We start from the raw sequence: 14892 nt of genomic DNA on the forward strand, positions 1-14892 counted from the left end.
TGCTATCAGAAGGGCGATAATGTAGATGTCTTCCACATCCTCAACGGACAATATTGACAGGCACACCATTTTCCACTTCCTCCAGGGATCTAGGGTGCATATGTCCCGAGGGGCAAGTAGGCTCCCCACTGCCTGCTCTACTCGTCGAGAACATTTTGTCGATGGCATTGAGAGACCAGCCAAGCAATTCCATGGTTTGTTTTAGGATGAAAATACGGCAGGAGGCTAGGATAGTCTAGACAAGGACAGCACATAGACTGAGTGGCGAGCAAGGGGAGTGGGGGTGAGGACAGGAGCAGAGCAAAAAAGTGTCCGCCTTTGTCGAGAGCCAAGCAGAAAAAGCAGTCTAAGACTACAGGCAGTTGACAACTGGATGGGAAGAGCCGCAGTCCACCATGTCGTATGTCTGTCTGATCACTGATGTTATTGCAAGCAAGAAACATCTGCATCTGCGTCTACTGCTTTTTAAATTTTCTTTATGTTGCTGAATGCATTTGAGAAGATGACAATCCATTGCAGGGTTTCATCGGATGTGTGACTACAAAAACAAGTGTAATTAATAGTCATTTCATAATTAAATAAAGCTCAAATAAAACAGAGACTGGACAAAACGTGGATTTAAAGTTAAAGATAATAAAATAAAATAACTAATGACAAATTATTATATTTGTGAACTCCTGTTCAGTTAATTATCCAGCTGGCCTACGGCCATCTTGAGATAGTATGTTACTGGCATGGAATTAATCGGCTTCAGCAAAGGAAACATCAGTTTTTCTTCAATTATAGCGCCTCTGCTGAAGCTCCTCCATCCTTACTCGTTAGTGTGCAATTAAGAACAACTTCTGGGTAGGGTCAAAGCATCGGTGAGTTAGCTGGGATGTAATTAATAAGCCTGAGATGCACCCATATGTTGTTATTATTTTAGAAAGGACACTAAAATGGAAATTAGAAATGTTAAAAACAAAACAAGGAATTTATGATGTGTGGCACACACAAAATCAGACTTTTCGTGATTGTTTTTGTTTGCCGGTAATTAAAATATAGGTAGCAGGCAAAAGTCTTGAAATTCAGAAAAGAAAAAAAACACCCGTAACCTGATTTGTTTCTGCAGGTCAGAGTGGTTTGGGGAAATCGACAATGGTCAACACCCTCTTCAAGTCTAAAGTCAGCAGGAAGTCCTGCACACCAAACTCTGAGGAGAAAATCTCCCAAACGGTCAAGCTGCAGTCAGTGAGCCACAGTAAGTCCGCACAACTACACACAGACATACACACACAAATACTGTATCGCCGTATTAAAAAACATATACCTATTTATCTACCGATGTGGATTGAAAGTCTTTTGGACATCATCTGTAAACTTTTTCTCCAGCTCATGGCTCTTCAAGCCGGTACAAACATTGAAAACAGTATAGAGAACAGGAGCAAACTTGTCAGGAAAGCTTCAGCCTTGCAGAAATGTAACCATAACAGGAGTCTGATGAGGTCATTGAAAAATGAAAAACCTAGATATGGTCATGGAACTGAGGCATGCAGAGATTATTCACATGACATCCGTTATTTTTCCTTAGTGCGCTTAAAAGCTTTAGTGAGGGGCTGGAATAATCTGTCGGTCACATTTTTGTAACAAAGTCATCACTTATTTTGCACTTGATGAAAATCCTCAGAGCAGTTTTTTGAAAGAAGAGGGTGAGGTAGTGAAGCTTGCCACCACAGGACCTGACTCAAAATTGAAATCATCAGATCTGTTCAACCTGTGGATGTGGTAAAAGCGATGATGACATTTCGCACAGCTTCCGCACAATCGTGAGATCCTGGGTTTGAATCTTGACCTTCCTTTGTGGAGTTTGCATGTTCTCTGTATGCGTACATGAGTTTTCATGGAGTATTTGACTTTGCCTGTTCATCCATCTGTTTTTGGAATGTCAGAGGAAACTGGAATATCCAGAGAAAACACTCTCAGGCACAGGGAGGACGTGTAAACTCCACATAGGAAGGCAGGACTCCGTAATCAAACTCCGGATCTATTCAGTGTCAGGCAGACATGCTAACCGGTCGTCCGCCGTGCTGCCACATTCCAAAAACATGTATTTTATGTAGACTCTAAATTGCTCACACATTTGAATTTAAGTGTCAATACAGTGATCCTTCGCTATTTCGCGGTTTGTTTATCGCGGCTTTGCGGATTTTTTCAAACATATTCATAAAAAATAAAAAAGTCAGCAAAAACTCTTTAATCTTTAATCAGTGTCTAAGTGTTGTTTACAATGCTGCTAGTGTGTGTGTGTGTGTGTGTGTGTGTGTGGCTGAGAGAGAGAGAGAGAGAGAGAGAGAGAGAGAGAGGAGGCTTATAAGAACGAAAGCAGGTCTCTTCCATCCTTAATTGACTAATCATAAACACGTCTGCTGCTCACCTGTGGGATGCTGGCTTGTGTGTGTGTGTGTGTGTGTGTGTGTGTGTGTGTGCGTGTGTGTGTGTGTGTGTGTTAGTGCTCTGCTAAAGGCCCACGTGGGACAATTTTTTTAAAAATGTATATGTCAATTAGTCGCTACTTCGTGGATTTTCGTTTATCGCGGGTGGTGTTGGTCCCCATTAACCGCGATAAACGAGGGATTACTGTATATATATATTTTTTCTACAATGTATTTGTGTCCTGCAGGTGACCAGACCAAGAGATACTCCATGTCTCACCCAAATGGATAATCAATGACATTTCTGCAAAACTGATTTTTAATCAGAGGTCGTGGGTTAGATCCTGACTCCGGCCTCCCTGTGTGGGGTTTGCATGTTCTCCCTGGGCTTGTGTGGGTTTTCTCTGGGTACTCCAGTTTCCTCCCACATTCCAAAAACATGTATGGCAGGCTGATTGAACACTCCAAATTGTCTCATGGTGTGATTGTGAGCATGGACGGTTGTTCGTCTGTGTATGCCCTGCGATTGGCTGCCAACCGGTTCAGGATGTCCCCCGCCTACTGCCCAAAGATGGCTCGGATAGGCTCCAGACCCCCGCGACCCTTGTGAGGAGAAGCTCAAAGCATTAAAATTTTGTGTACAACAATGTTCCACTCAACTTAACAACTCACAACTGCCTCTTCGATCTTTCACGTGTTATCCTGTAGCAATGCTTGCAGTCAGTATCCTAGTAAACATGTTTGAAAATGATGCATCACTTTTTATTGTTGTCCATTCCCATTTAATGAGATTCTGTACAGCTTCAGGCACAAAATCAGAGACACTTAGAAATTCATCACCTCCAGCTTGCTGCTCTTGACTGTGTAAATTATGGTGGTGGAAACTTCCCTCAAGTTTCATATCTCGAATTACACAATATAACAGTTCCCAAAATTCATTGCAGTTTGAGGCCAGCATCGATAAATCCGGAAGATTTTTTTCGGAAGTGAAACAACAGTTGCACTGTTGTGCAATCGTGTCCCTCGCGCAACTGTGGAGTCCATTAGAAACATAGTTTACTTCAGAGTGTGTGGAGATGGATGGGAAATGAGAGATCATTAGATCACCTCATGCCAATTCTGTGAATCTGTTGATGTCATTTGCTCCTGTTTCATGGCTGCTCACTTGTCCCTGTGATGACAGTCAATCACAGGCAAACACAGTTTAGTTCTTGCTCTCTTATTGGAGGTGTTACGACCTGTGAAGCCACTTTCTGTACTATGTTTTTGACTTACAGACTAGTCAACACAGTGCATGTGGTGCTTTATTGCAGGTTAGTGAAAATCGTAGTGATTCAGGTACCAGATGTTTGCTCCCCTGCTTTCGCTGAAAGGAGATTTCTCAGTGCTTACTCAACATTGTCAATTGACTTAAATGATAGCTTTTGCTCCTCTGCCCAACATCGGTCCAACATAGATAAGTGGCCACACATGTGAGCACACGTGACACTGACTCAAAAAAGAAAAAAAGGTGATTCTTGGATGCAATGTTGTACAAACTAAAGTTTTTTTTCTTCATCATAAGTGACCATGCATTCATGAGTTGTATTATAAAATCCCTGTATTTTGCATTCCTCTCTAGTGATTGAAGAGAAGGGAGTGAAGATGAAGCTGACAGTGATTGACACTCCAGGTTTTGGAGACCAGATCAACAATGAGAACTGGTAGGCAGCACATAAGCTAAGACCACAAAGAACACACACAAACACACTTCATAGAGAGAGTGTATTTACAAATAAGATTTGGTTTCATTTACTAAAATACTTGTATTTAATGACACATCAGACAGATCATGTCAAGTTGAGTAATTTTGTGTACTGTGTATATTTTTCCTTTTAAGAAAACACAGTATTCTGATCAATATTGTGTTTTTGAAATATGAACTAAGTAGAAAAATCCACCCAATCGTATCCCCCTCAGAGGAGGAGGCCATAATGCCACTTGCTGTTAAACGACATCACAATGCCTAAGACAGGGGTGCCCATTACATCGATCGCGATCGCCCGGTAGCTTGCGGACTGGTCCCAAGTCGATGTGTGTCTCTGTGCATGTTAGTAATATATTTTTTGTGTTAATGCACACTGCACCCTAATCATCCAAGCAGTCTCACTTTCACAAAAAAAATTTAAAAAACAAATATTATACTGCCCGAAGAAAGCTGGGATAGGCTCCAGCACTTCCCGCGACCATCGTGAGTATAAAGCGATTTGGAAAATGAATGAATGAATGAATATTATAAAAAACAAAATAAAATAAAGCAGATCACCTTTAACGTACGGTGGTGCGTGACCCTCCGTCACCGGAAGTTGTTTGTGCTCAGCAGTCTGCAATTGCAACTTGCGATGAGAGCTCTTGCGATGTAGCCTTTATTATTATTATCAGGCAAAGTGCGTTTCCTTTACAATTCACAGATGGCACGCACAAAGAATGGCAATCTGGACGATCGCGTGAGGTTGGTTGATCGAAAAGTAGATCTTCGGTCAAAAAAGTTTGGGCACCCCTGGTCGAAGGGCTCTCAGCTCGTGAAAGTTAGCTGGCCAAAACCAGAAAACAGCTGAGCCGTGACGGTTGTTACCTGAGCCCTTGGGCACTGTGATGTCATTTTCAGTCGACAGCAAGTAGCAAAACGGCAGCACTCTGAAATTGATAAAAATGGGTGGATTTTGCTCCTTAGGTCATGTTCCAAAAATGTAATATTAATTAGAATGCTGTGTTTAGACTAGTGGGGCATATATTCTTGGAAAGAACATTTTTGAGTTGACTTCACCTTTCAGTGAATTCTGTGTTTCAATTATGTTTCTTCCCGACTCTCTCTCTCCTCAAGTTGGGAGCCCATCATCAAGTACATCAACGAGCAATATGAGAAATACCTGCGAGAAGAGCTGCATGTCAACCGTAAGAGAAGAATACCCGATACAAGAGTCCATTGCTGCATTTACTTCCTGGCTGCAACAGGACACAGGTAAAAACTCTTCACTCAACACAACTCATGCAAAAAAAACAAACAAACATAAAAAGGCCTTATTATGTTGTAGTTTTTGTACACTGTTATGAAGTATAACCACAAACTACTTCCAGAAAATGTTACCGGGTACTTGAATGTTTTTTTGAATCCTTTGCGATTTTTGGCCCTGAAAAATGATAAATCCTACTTATCTATGAGGATGTGATAAGCGGCACAACATAATGCTTGTATAAAATTGTGTTCTGTTGCACATTAATGCTTAAGATGTACAACAAAATGTTTGATGTTCCAACAAAGTTAAATTTGAACGATTGGGTGTGATTGGGAAGGACGTCTGTCAATATCGCACAGTTAACGTGCACAGTAATTGCATACATTAACTGCTGTAAACATGCAAGTGAGAGCTTTAAAAAAACACTAAATAGTCAAAGGAACTTCCTGGAGAGCAGAAGTGATAGAACAATATCAGCTTCATGTGATTTTCTTACCAGTACAATCTAATCACCCGAGTCTCTCATCTGCCTTCTGTAATGATGTTAAATGTAAGTAATTTGTGCTGCCACTTTATTTCACTCTCCCAATCAAAGCAATCGGGCTTTTGAGGGTGAGGACCAAAAACCTCCTTGTCACATTATCTGAGCTCAAAGATGATGAATAATGTTGGGAGACAGTGACTTCCACTGACAATAGGCTTCTGTCAGATCACAAAAAAAACCTCCAACCTGTTCTTGTTTCCCTCACTCACCAACTATAATATAGTACAACAGTATACTGTGTAAAAATGTCCGTAAAAGGGGCAAAACAACACATTAAAATTAGAGCTGTCAGTTTAGCGCGTTTTTATTGGCATTAATTTAAATGAATTTTAACAAGATTAATTTTTTTCTTGCGAGATTAACGCGGCACACGTCTCAGCGGATGTTATGTTGCTCTAGATCAGGGGTGCCCATTAGGTAGATCCTGATCTACCGGTAGATCTAAGACAGGTCCCAAGTAGATCCGAGGAGTGTCGAGAAGAAAAAAAAACAAACAACCATTTGTGTGTCTTTGTACATGTTAGTAATATATTTTTGTGTTAATATACACTGCACACTAATCAGTCTCATTTTCACAAAAAAATATTTAAAAAATAAAATAAAGCAGGTAAATCTTAAATTTGTGTGTGTGTGTGTCTGTGCGTGCGCGCGCCGGTAGGGGTAGATCCCGTGAGGTTAGTTGATCGAAAAGTAGATCTTCGATCCAAAAAGTTTGGGCACCCCTGCTCTAGATGATAGACTCACTTGTATTCTTTGGCGTTCGACTCAGCATGACTTAGATTTGTTCTTGATTTTACTGCTTGGTGCTTTCTACCCCCTTTATTACCGATTCGTCTCCATGTACAGCACTTTGAATGCAGTGATGGCTGTTTGAAAGTGCTCTATAAATACTGTTGACTTGACTGGACTATAAATAAACCAGAAACAAAACAACAAGCGCGCTGCACAGGTCCACGCACGCGCGAGACACCAAATACGGATACTTAAAGAGTTTATGAATGGAAAGTTTACTTTTAAAAGTTGCCAGATAGTTCCACTGACAAGACCAAAGTTACCTTTGCTACTGCATGCAAGCCTGTCAACATTGTCCACAGCTCGACTCAAACTGAAATCATTCGCATTGCATCTAACGACTCCACTACGGATTGCCAGCGAGAGCCCCCATTACAAGCTGTGTCCAGAGATTGTACGTAGCAGAGAAGACACTGTTTCGGGAGAAAAATAATAGACTAGATTGATGAGCCTCTGGTGAATAAAGAGTAGGCATTCTGTTGAGTTCGGTGTATGCCACTGACGCAATTGTTACTTATTTGGAACTATTTTGTGTGGAAGGTTACAGTGTTCCGTGTCCATATAGAGCAGGTGGAGCTTCTCTGTGTTCGTCTGACAGCGATGGTGCGCTGAGGCACGTCCAGAGTTCAGCGGTGCAGTGGTAGTGACCTCGCGAACACTGAAAATAAAATGTCTCCAGTGTTGTCATCGAACCAAGTGTCGTCATCCGAAATGATGTCGACAGAAAACCGTAGAGACTTCCGTGCAAGAAGGACCAACAGAATCAACATAGCCTGACTGCTGTGTTCAAAGCAAACTTGAGAAAAACGAAGTATGCAACCATGGCTTAAATCCACTATCGGCTGAGTACTAGTTTACCTTAGATGTGCACTTTATAATGTTATATTGCTCTGTTTTGATTCCACAAAAAGAGCTGTTAAAGCAGCTGTTGTGTGACAAAATATTTTTTTTCACTGTTGTTGATGGACAGCAATATTGTGTGAGAGATTATGTGTGAATAACTGCTCAAAGTTGGGCTGTTCGGTCACTATACCACCGATGTCAGAGTTTGGTTCGCATTGCCGGCAGTAAGTCGGAATCGTTTCCAGTAGGGGTAGGACTCCGCCAAGGCTGCCATTTGTCGCCGATTCTGTTCATAACCTTTATGGACAGAATTTCTAGGCGCAGCCGAAGTGTTGAGGGGGTCCATTTTGGGGGCCTCAGTATTGCATCCCTGCTTTTTGCAGATGATGTGGTGCTGTTGGCTCCTTCAAACGGGGCTCTCCAACTCTCACTGGAGCGTATCGCAGCCGAGTGTGAAGCGGTTGGGATGAAAATCAGCACCTCCAAATCTGCGACTTCCGGGGAGGAGATCTTACCCCAAGTGGAGGAGTTCAAGTATCTTGGGGTCTTGTTCACGAGTGGGGGTAGGAGGGAGCGGGAGATCGACAGGCGGATCGGTGCAGCGTCTGCTGTGATGCGGACGTTGTATCGGTCTGTCGTGGTGAAGAAGGAGCTGAGCCAAAGGGCAAAGCTCTCAATTTACCGGTCGATCTACATCCCAACCCTCACCTATGGTCACGAGATATGGGTCGTGACCGAAAGAACGAGATCCCGGATACAAGCGGCTGAAATGAGTTTTCTCCGCAGGGTGTCCGGGCTCTCCCTTAGAGATAAGGTGAGAAGCTCAGTCATCCGGGAGGGGCTCAAAGTCGAGCCGCTTCTCCTCCACATCGAGAGGAGCCAGATGAGGTGGCTCGGGCATCTGATTCGGATGCCTCCTGAGCGCCTCCCCGGTGAGGTGTTCCGGTCATCTCCCACCGGGAGGAGACCCCGAGGAAGACCCAGGACACGCTGGAGAGACTATGTCACCCAGCTTGCCTGGGAACGACTCGGGATCCCCCGGGGAGAGCTGGAAGAAGTAGCTAGGGAGAGGGAAGTCTGGGCTTCCCTGCTAAAGCTGTTGCCCCCGCAACCCGGCCCCGGATAAGCGGTAGATGATGGATGGATGGATGGATAACTGCTCAAAGTGAAAAATGTTCATGTAAAATTGCAACTTGAAATATTTGCATTTTGCACATAGAAAACAGATTCATGATTCCATGTTGATGACAACATTAAAATGGGGAAAAATAGGACAAAAAAAAGGAAATTCAGAAACGATTAAAAAAATGCATGCGTAATCACGATTAATTTTTAGTGATTTGAGTTAATTTGCGTTGCATTTTTAATTAGATTAAATATTTTAATAGTTTGACAGCACTAATTAAAATACTATATATCGAAGCATTGTTTGCTGACCAAGGCGGCCCGGTAGTCGAGTGGTCTTCACAGTGCAGAGGTACCCGGTTCAATTCCAGCTCCGGCCTTACTGGAGTTTGCATGTTCTGCCCGGGCCTGTGTGGGTTTTCTCCGGGTCCTCCGGTTTCCCTCCACATTCCAAAAACATACATGGCAGGCTGATTGAACACTCCAAATTGTCCCTCGTTGTGAGTTGGTTGTTCATTTCTGTGTGACCTGCGATTGGCTGCCAACCGGTTCAGGGTGTACCCCGCCTACTGCCCGAAGACAGCTGGGAGAGGCTCCAGGATTGGAAAATTGGCGGATTGGAAAATGGATGGATGGATGCCACCCCCCTTCTAAAATTATGGAGCATCACAATATCACTTATGCAGATACGACACAACTTTACATTTGTCCTTACCTGACTATAGAATCTATAGTCAGGTAAGGACACTCTATCTATCGTATTGATAGAGTTTCTTACTTTAAATGGACCAGAATTTTCTCCAGCTCAGTCCAGAAAAGACAGAAGTGGGTTTTTTTGGCCCCATAAATGAAGGGCTAAGATCAGCACTCACCTTAACTCTATGGCATTAAAAGTTACAAATCAATCCAGAAATTTTGCTGTAATCATTTACTTCGACCTGAATGTGAACAACCACTTAAATACTACAGTAATCCCTCGTGTTTTGCGATTTGCACCCGACCCCCAGGAATGTTCGTGTATGTGGGTACCAGCATGTTTAAAATATGTAAGCAGTATTTATACTTTACAATGTCAATATTCCAAAACATATTTGAGATAAAGTCTACAACAGTACACATATTTACTTAAATCTTTAATTGTAAAACCTTATACAGTAATTAATATTCATCAATATTGCCTTCTCACTTGACTGGTACAGGCTTTAGGTTCACTCTGAGACTCTTCTGCTTGGAGGTTTTTAAATTGGAGAAAAACATGGTGATGGTTAGCACTATGACGTTTATTTTGGCTTCTTATTAGTTGAAATAGGTCTCCGGTTTCTTTTTTTAATCAGACAATGGTCTTCTACCTAGCTGACAGTTTTGGCTGTCACTTCAGCCTTCATCTGAGCTGTCACTGCTTCCTTATGATGTCTCTAAAAAACAGCTGACCGGGTCGGGAAACCTTCAAATTAAGATTCCCCGACCCGGTCGAGCCTGTGAATCAGCAAGCCTGTGAATCAGCAATCACTGCCGTTGATGTGTCCATGTCCCTGTTGTTGGTGCCATCTTTGTGGAAGGACAAGTATGCTCCTACACACCCGGGATGCATTGATTCTGCGGCAACAAGGGGTTGGAGTTAATCTTAACTAATCAAAAAAATCTAGCGCTGAAACATAAAATGAGCGGCCCGGTAGTCCAGTGGTTAGCACGTCGGCTTCACAGTGCAGAGGTACCGGGTTCGATTCCAGCTCCGGTCTCCCTGTGTGGAGTTTGCATGTTCTCCCCGGGCCTGCGTGGGTTTTCTCCGGGTGCTCCGGTTTCCTCCCACATTCCAAAAATATGCATGGCAGGCTGATTGGACACTCTAAATTGTCCCTAGGTGTGAGTGTGAGCGTGGATGGTTGTTTGTCTATGTGTGCCCTGCGATTGGCTGGCAACCGATTCAGGGTGTCCCCCGCCTACTGCCCGGAGACAGCTGGGATAGGCTCCAGCACCCCCCGCGACCCTAGTGAGGATCAAGCGGTTAGGAAGATGAATGAATGAATGAATGAATGAAACATAAAATGTTATTGTGAACACAAGACTAAGATACAGTATGCGAGACAGTCAACAGTGTGGCAAGAATCAAGGGATGGTGATGGGTGAGGCTGCGATAATGCACAGACAATCAGGCCCCACAGAATAAATTGACTTGTGCTCTCATTGGTCGATGTCGTGCCGGGAACCACTCATGTGCTCTGAATGAGTGTGCGTGGCATGTACAGTACAGTCCAGTTATGTACGAAGCTTCTGGGTCGTTCGGCAGGGAAACCTTCCTTCTCGCGCATCAACATGAAATAGTGAATATTTCCACAATATTGCTGCTGATATGGTTGTATTTTTTTTATTTTTAGATTAACTTTTATTTATTTTTTCAAATAAATACAATATTTTGGAAAACCAGGTGAAGCACTGCAGCCACAGAACATGAAGTGCAAAGTGGCGAAGGATTACTGTATTACTCAATCTGCCTCTTACCTAAAAAGAGCTTTTTTTGTTTTGTTTTTGTTTTTTTGTTTTTTGTTTATTCAAGGCGTGTCCATGTTTTTAATTTCAGTAAGCTGGATTACTGTAATGATGTCTCAACAGGTCATCATAAAAAAGTCAATCAGACAACTGGGCACTGATAGAAAAAGGTTCCGCCAAGAACCAAACAAAGTGAAGCATCATTTAGTTATTATGTGCCTCATCTGTGGAACAAGCTCCACAAATTCTTGAAGTATACTCAAACTGTGAGTTCATTTCAAAAAGGGTAGAAAACATTACACTGGTCTGCATCTAAATATACATTTACCTAAATATAAACAAAGTTGCCAGCAACATTTTCATTGACCAGCAATGTACTGTGTGTCAAGGTTACGTTCCATCGATGTGGAGTTCATGAAGAGGTTGGGAAAGATAGTAAGCATTGTGCCTGTGATTGCCAAAGCAGACACACTTACCATTGAGGAACGACAGGGGTTTAAGGAGAGGGTGAGGACACATATGCCAATACTCCTTGAAGTACACATCCATCTATTCGATCCTCAAGTTGACCTGTGTTTTACCTCTGACTCATTAACAGATAAGGCAAGACTTGGCAGGCCACGGGATTCGTGTCTATCCCCAGAAAGAGTACGATGAGGATCCAGAGGAACGCTTCCTCAATGACAGGATCAGGGTAGGAACCTAGTCCCCTGTTCTTCCTTGGCCACAAGAAAGCAGGAAATGTGTTGGCAGTGCAAGGGCTCAGCCAAGGGTTCATGTATCTACCCCAGTCAAGGATGACGCCTCGTACTGATGTCCAAAAACGTTTAATCGTGTAACACCATGAAAACGAAAACATATTTCAAACAACAGTCAAAATTACAATATCTTGAACAGGACATTAAATAAATAAACACAAAATGACATACCGTGTGCACCTTGGTAAACCGAAAGTAGATCAAATTACAATAAATCACGTAGACCACACGGTATCGTAGTTCTGTCTCTGTCTCTTTCTCTCTCTCTCTCTCTCCAGTTGTCTTCTCGAACTTTCTCTCTAATTCCTCGCTATCCACGGCACATGACCCGGAAATGACTCTTAACAAATATTCCAAATAACATATTAAGAGGATTTAAAGAAAAAAATATGAAAGTTCACATAGAAATACAAAACACTTTTGCAAAACAACAATCCTAAAATAAATTGTGTTTTTGTCGTCTTGGCAACCAACAACTCAGTCTTGGCGCCAGTTACAGTTCACATCAGGAAAGACATCACCTGCTGTTAAAATTTTTAACCCACCCATTCAAAAGAAATGACCTTCCTTTTAGTTCATCGCTAAGTGAAACATATTTTGAGTGTTTGAGCTCATATTGCCATCTGAAATGGGAAACTGTAAATGTAAATTGGGTTTAATCAACCCCGCCCCAATAGACATGTTGACTGTATTTATTGAGACTTCAATGCTTTCAACAATATAATACAATGAATAAATTAACCGGAGCACCAAAACATGACTTGAATCAGCCTCCTGAAAATCATCTCGGCATCACGATATGACTATTACTTGTTCTCAAATCAGGGTGAGTGAGATGTATCTGTATTTTTGTATCCAGGAAAGTATTCCCTTTGCGGTGGTGGGGACTGACATGGAACACCAGGTGAACGGAAATAAGGTGTTGGGCCGAAAAACCAAGTGGGGAATTATTGAAGGTGAGGAGAGGAAAAATTGTACCACCATATCATTCCTGACACGAGCCGACAAACACATTTTATGTATAATTCCATGGAAAGGGAAACTCATGCTTTTCTAATGAACCTTTTCATTGCATAACAATACTCATATTAGTTCAGAAGCAATGTCACATCTTAACACAAACAGTCAACAATTTTAACAATGTTGTATTACAATCAAACATATATTGCTTTGTATCAAGAAAGTTACAGCAAGTCAGAAAGACATTCAGAAAGGCAATCAAGCCTATTGCCCAACTGAATTAGTTGACAATAAATTAATTACAGTGAAACTTCTCTACAACGAAATCATGTTTGCAGCAAGAAATTTTTCACAACAGGAGTTTTTTCACTGTAGCAAATTTGATCTCAGATGTAAGCACACACACACACACACACACACACACACAAATAAACAAACGTATGTGTACTCTATTTTTATTCCAATTGTGCATAAGCATGAGTACACACCCATTTGAAACTTCATATTGTCCGTGTAGAAAGAAAAAAGGGAAAGAAATTGCAAAATATACGATCAGCATTCACTTTCATTTACATCAATTTCTTGGATAATGTCTTTTATTTTGCTTGCTCCCTCTTTCATTTTGATCACTTTTACGCTCTCTTCCAGCATCAGAGCTCTTCTTGTCTTAGCTGCTTGACATCCAAAGTCCGTTTTGTAGCCATTTTAGCAATGTAACGTCCATGCTCGTCTGAATCTAACAATAACAAATACTTCCTGGACCCGGTGGCTTTTCTTTCCACCATCTCACTGTCTCTAACTCGACGACCCTCGATCACCGCCCAAGACGGCGTTGCTTAGCTGATGTAGAGGCTTCGTAGTCCTCGATGGCAATAGTTAGCTCTTGAAGGCTAAAAACCTTACGCTTACTGGAGTGCTTCGCTCTCATTAGCGCTCCAGTTAGCGTAAGGTTTTTAGCATGCTAACAAGTAGCATTTTTGAGGAAAATGCTTTACCTCTAATACGAGGAAACGTTTGTTTATTTGAATGTCCGTCGAGCCATAAGCAATTTACTCTGAGCAGCTAATCGGATGCATTCCACTCTATCTTCTACGGATCGAGCTTCAGTATCTACACACATAGACAGTGAGGTGCCTCTTGGCCAATCGGAGGCCAGGATGATGCTCGGTAAGCCAATGGCATGGCACCTATTAGGGATGTGAATCTCAGCACTGAGGACGATTCGATACACATCACGATCCACTGCCAGCGATGCGATACTTAAACGATACATGGAATTTTCTGGCGATACGATGCGATATGTTTCACCGTCGTCACGATGCGATATGTTTCACCGTCGTCACGATGCGATACGATTCGATACACATTAAGTTCAAATCAATGCGATCTGATACAATACATTGCAATTTGTTGCGATATTGTGCAATTAAACATGATGCAAATAAGCAAAGAAAAAAAGCTTTTAAAAAGATGGAATTCAGTATGGTATTACAAAAAGGATACCACTTTATTCCTTATAAAGAGTAGAACTTGTAAAACAACTTATTTAAGCCCTTTCACAATTGGGTTTTGTGCAAAGAAAATGTAAACAATTTGGCACCTGAGACTCACAGCTTTTGCTATAGTGTAAACACAGACTATTCTCACTGAGTGTCTTATATGAAATATAATAATAATATATATATGTATTAGGGATGTGAATCTCAGCACTGAGGACGATTCGATACACATCACGATCCACTGCCAGCGATGCGATACTTAAACGATACATGGAATTTTCTGGCGATACGATGCGATACGTTTCACCGTCGCCACGATGCGATACGATTCGATACACATTAAGTTCAAATCAATGCGATCCGATACGATACATTGCAATTTGTTGCGATATTGTGCAATTAAACATGATGCAAATAAGCAAAGAAAAAAAGCTTTTAAAAAGATGGAATTCAGTATGGTATTACAAAAAGGATACC

At 41.9% G+C, this 14892-nt stretch overlaps 1 protein-coding gene across 4 annotated transcripts in view; it reads left to right on the forward strand.

Annotated features, from left to right (window-relative positions):
* The window catches only part of septin12 (septin 12), a 174755-nt gene that overhangs the window by 142067 nt on the left and 17796 nt on the right, over nucleotides 1-14892 (forward strand). For 3 of the 4 annotated variants that reach the window (XM_052049630.1, XM_052049633.1, XM_052049632.1), the window contains 6 exons: nucleotides 1112-1240; nucleotides 4033-4114; nucleotides 5275-5412; nucleotides 11588-11705; nucleotides 11797-11892; nucleotides 12816-12912. In XM_052049630.1, coding sequence (XP_051905590.1) covers nucleotides 1112-1240; nucleotides 4033-4114; nucleotides 5275-5412; nucleotides 11588-11705; nucleotides 11797-11892; nucleotides 12816-12912 — 660 coding nt within the window. The remainder of the gene's footprint in view (nucleotides 1-1111; nucleotides 1241-4032; nucleotides 4115-5274; nucleotides 5413-11587; nucleotides 11706-11796; nucleotides 11893-12815; nucleotides 12913-14892) is intronic. The other variant, XM_052049631.1, reaches the window with a different exon arrangement.

This window comes from Hippocampus zosterae, chromosome 17 (assembly GCF_025434085.1).
Source record: "Hippocampus zosterae strain Florida chromosome 17, ASM2543408v3, whole genome shotgun sequence".
Taxonomy (NCBI): domain Eukaryota; kingdom Metazoa; phylum Chordata; class Actinopteri; order Syngnathiformes; family Syngnathidae; genus Hippocampus; species Hippocampus zosterae.